This window comes from Lycium barbarum, chromosome 12, assembly GCF_019175385.1.
Source record: "Lycium barbarum isolate Lr01 chromosome 12, ASM1917538v2, whole genome shotgun sequence".
Lineage (NCBI taxonomy): Eukaryota > Viridiplantae > Streptophyta > Magnoliopsida > Solanales > Solanaceae > Lycium > Lycium barbarum.
Window position 1 is genome coordinate 61881800 of NC_083348.1, and position 4968 is coordinate 61886767.

Sequence of the window (4968 nt, forward strand, 5' to 3'; positions counted from 1 at the left end):
TCGTGAAAATGTGTTAAGAATTTGGAAAAACTTCCTCAATGAAAGTTGTAGGGCTTTGAAATATCTTTCCAACGGTATATTATGGGGGTCAAACGAACATCTGTGCAAAGATTTATGCCAGTTTTACTAACGCCTGTCCGCACTGGAAATTTGGTCTGCGTTACGCCCACGTTACGGGCCGTAACACGCGTTACGGGCCGTAACTTGGGGCCGTAACGTGCCCAAAATTTCCAGAACCTTACTGGAAATTTGGCCAGTGTTACGCTCCAAGTTACGGGCCGTAACACGTGTTACGGACCGTCCCTTGGGGCGTAACACAGTGAAAACAGTACGTTTTCAGGCGATTCTGACTTCGGGAGGCCATAACCCCATTATTTATTGGGAATTTGGGAAAACTCAAAGAACGCAAGTTGTAGATAATTGAAATACCTTTCCAACCATAGGTCATGGGCCTCCATGTGATATCGGGATGAGGAGATATGGGCGGTTTAATTCAGGAAGGTCAAGCTGTTGGCCCAACCCAATTCAAAACCGGGTCAGGCCCATTTCCCTTGGTAATTAAGGGAAATGTTCAGCCCTAGCAGCCACATTTCCCCTACCAAAACTTCAGATTTTTAGAGAGAGAGAGAGGAGATTTAGAGAGAGAAAGTGGTGAATCAATCAAGTTCGAGGCCCCGAATCCCGAGGCTCGTGAAGGATAAAGTGTAGAACAAGTTGTTGCCGTCGTTCTAAGCTAAAAATTGAACTTGGGGGATGTTGTTTTCGTGGTATCTGCTCATATAAGGTATGTCTAAGATTTTAATGATGTTTTTATCCTTATCATTGATAGATTTGACGAGTTAGAATAGAGAAAATGGCATTGAAAGTTCGGTTATAATTTTTGGATATCAAATGATTTGTGGGCTGTTTTGGTATGATTAAATGGATAGGATTAGTTGGATATTGATATAAAATAATTGTTGATATTGTTGTTGATGTTGTTGATAAGTTGTTGTTCTTGAAATTGGGAGAATAAAGTGTATGAAGATATTGTATACAAAGCGTATACCGGGCTATTTTGTGACGATATTTGGGGGCTGTTTTATATGATTTTCGTGGTTGTTTTGTGATGATATTTTGGGAACTGTTAGGTGGTTGTTATGAACTGTTTTGTGATTTGGAATATCGTGGGGTTGGCTGTAGTTGTTGTTGTTGTTATACTATGGATATACGGAAATAAAGAAGTGTATACGAGCATTGGCATCCGAAGGTATATTGGGCTGTTTGGAAGTAATTTAAGGATGGATTAAATTTCAAGATCCTTTAATGAATGAAATGAAAATCAACCTTCTCATGTTCCTTGAACTCTAATTCATGTTTAAATAATGGTTAATGTGTGTGAGGGGACAAACCCACATTAAAACCTAGATTGTATCAAACCCTATATATGTATGTGATATTATGAATGTTTTCCTCTATAAGAGATGCTTAATAATGATGGTTAAGGGTTGGTAATGATATTCCCATTGATGATTTAAGACATGGAAATCTTTTTAAAGAAGTTGTATGTTTTCAAAACATTGATTGGAATGATTTATCTTTACGTTATGGCATAACGAACCTTAATGGTAAATGGATGTGACTGCTTTAAGATGAATTGTAATTCGGCTTTTAAGCTATGAACTTTGTTGATGTGTTTATGCCTAGCCATTCGGGAGGATGAGTGGTCACCGAGGTTTTTCTTATTCCGGTGTGCTTACGCCTAGCCATTCGGGAGGATGAGTGGTCACCGGGGATTTCATAAGAGGCGACTCCTTTGGGGTGTAAAAAAAGTGCATGGTCGCGGGTTCGATTCCCATTCAGTGAGGCTGGGGGACATGCTGCGGCATGGTGTAAGTCACACGTCGAGCTAGATTTGCGCCTGCGGGTTCGATTCCCATTCAGTGAGGCTGGGGGACATGCTGCGGCATGGTGTAAGTCACACGTCGAGCTAGATTTGCGCCTGCGGGTTCGATTCCCATTCAGTGAGGCTGGGGGACATGCTGCGGCATGGTGTAAGTCACACGTCGAGCTAGATTTGCGCCTGCGGGTTCGATTCCCATTCAGTGAGGCTGGGGGACATGCTGCGGCATGGTGTAAGTCACACGTCGAGCTAGATTTGCGCCTACACATGGACAATACTGAGTATGTGAATAGGGCCCTAAGGGGGTAGCCTCACAAAGACTTTATAATCAGTTTTGATAATTCTTATGGATATACACATACTGAATACTTGTTTTTATATTGATTGATGGCTTTGTAAACTATTTAACAAATGATATTGAGAATCACAAAGTGGAATGACTGCTTTTATGCCATCTTTTTTTTCAGAACTGATTTCTTTATGTATTATTATATTTTATTTTCATAATACTTGTTGTCCCCAAGGCACTCACTGAGTACGAAAGTACTCAGGCATACCATTGTTGTTTTTGATGGTATGTTAGGTAACGAAGAAGAGCAGGTTCGTGATACTTTCGACGCTTAAGAGGACTTGCTACTGCTGTGGATTTGGTGAGCCCACATCTTTGTTCGTGGGACACTTTCTGTTTCGTTTATTATTTTGGATTCCTGGGCTGCGTCCCGAAGTTTAACAATTGTTATGTCTCTTAGAAGCTCCACAGATAGTTGTCAGAATTGTGGGTAGATTGTCAAAAGTCTCGTACGACTTAATGGGTGTTTTTCCACGTTGATGGCTATTACTTATAAAGACTTCCGCTGATTTAATTCATGTGTTCATGATGTGTTACATTTAATTTATAAATTGTTGGAGGCGAATATTGAACCTGGCGGGTTCAAGTATTATTATTATGTCGTTTAGGTTCTTCCGATGTTGTTCATGACGTCGGATGCCGGTCACGTCTAGGGTGGGTTTTGGGGCGTGACAGAGAACCTCTCGTAGTGGAAGAGCGTCTCGTACTTGAAGTATTATTTTAAATATTTTGTTATTGTAAAGAATGATGTATTATTTTGTTATTGTAATGAATTATTTTTGAATTATTTTGAACTTCTCGTATTGGATGAATTATTTTTTAATATAATATTTTTATTTGTACATTCGAAATAAAGTAATGCCTTGACTAAATAATAAAACACTTAAATCAAAACCTTATAAATAAAACACTTAAACCTAAAGATAACAAGATTCAAACAAACAAAACTTACTTCCGGACACTTTACAACCCCTAAAACGATGATCCAAACATTTAGGTATACTTGATGTAATGAGCCCACATTATTGTCCGTAAAAAAAGATATCAAGTTCTATATAAAATATTGATATTTCGGAATTTTGAAACATGACTAATATTTAGTCAAAGTATGGAAAAAACGTGAATTTGAGAACATTAAAATTGTAAAAAAAAAAAAAAAAACCTCTATTGCGCACTAAAGTTAAAGTTACAGTTTAGTCCTATTGCGCACTAAATTAGTGCGCAAAAGGTACTTATGTAACTTTTTTTTACTGGATTATTTTGGTATCCGAACCCACTTTTTGGGTCATTTAAGTTGAGGACTCCCCTTACTTTACCATTCCTTTGTTGTTCGCGCTTCATCAGTTTCACTATCATAGTATAAATCTTGGTTTGTTTAAGTCTCCCTTTATTTTTTTTTTGGCAATTAAACGTATGTTCATTCATTACCAAGTATCGAAGTTACAAAACAGGGGAGAATCATCCGGACTCAAACCCATCTCAATAAACATAAACCTCTAGTCCACTTTTCTAAACAACTACCCACGTCACCAAAAACCTTACAAACATCAGATAAAATCAAAATATTTCCTATTACTGCTAAAACGATAACACAAGCCAGTTTTTGTGGCTAAAAGGATGTCATCTATGCTCCTGCTCTTGTGTTGAAATACTCTAGTGTTCCTTTCGATCCAAATGTTGTAGACAACAGTTGCAAGGCTAGCTTTCAATATCCTCTCTCTAGCATGCTTACCTCTAGCCTGCTCATTGACCCATTTCCATTCTTCATTCCATGGCAAGATATTTCTTTGCCATTGTAGCCACTGCAAAATTCCCAACCAGATGGTGTGAGAGAAAGGGCAGTTGAAAAAAAGATGCAATGCAGTTTCAATAGCAGAATTGCAAAATACACATTGGTCATCCACACTCAGCCCCCATTTAATTAACCGATCCTTAGTTCTCAATCTTCCAAGCAAAGTGAGCCATAAAATAAATACACGTTTAGGCTCGGCGACATTGTGACAAGTGAGGTGCTTCCAGTCGACAATCGGGACATCACCTCTCAGATGCTTGTAGGCAGGAGCAATCTGAAATTTTCCTTTATTTACTATATTGTTCACTGCAATCAATTCAGGCCAGAATTTCCTCATATTCAATATTTTCCGCATCATCCAAGATGCTTGTTTAGGGATAAGTACATCAAACTATAGTTCAAGTGCAATTAGTATGTCATTAGAATCTCAAATTCAATTACATATTTATGGGATACTCTGTTATTAATTGATTTCAAACTCTTTCAAAAGTCATAAATATACAATCTTACTCATAAGATTTTCTTTTTATGTAAACTTTAGTGGATCCAAGATGCTTGTTTAGGGATAAGTACATCAAACTATAGTTCAAGTGCAATTAGTATGTCATTAGAATCTCAAATTCAATTACATATTTATGGGATACTCTGTTATTAATTGATTTCAAACTCTTTCAAAAGTCATAAATATACAATCTTACTCATAAGATTTTCTTTTTATGTAAACTTTAGTGGATTTAATACACAAAATCTAGTGGTTTTTGGAATCCTAAATATTAGAAAAATAATTAAATGTTCGTTTCTAAATAAAATTAGGAAAAAAATTAAATTACAATTTGGTACGCCTCAATTTACATAATTTAAAAAATAATCATGTTATTTTATTAGGCGATATGCTGAGTTATATGAAATTCTAAAATTAAAGTAAAAGAGGAATTCTTGAAAATG

General features: G+C 36.9%; 1 protein-coding gene across 1 annotated transcript; it reads right to left on the minus strand.

Moving 5' to 3' along the window:
- Nucleotides 1-3778: 3778 nt before the first annotated feature.
- LOC132624311 (uncharacterized) lies at nucleotides 3779-4360 on the minus strand. The gene has a single exon (XM_060339112.1). It carries the CDS (start codon nucleotides 4358-4360, stop codon nucleotides 3779-3781), a length of 582 nt encoding a protein of 193 aa, XP_060195095.1.
- Nucleotides 4361-4968: the final 608 nt, after the last annotated feature.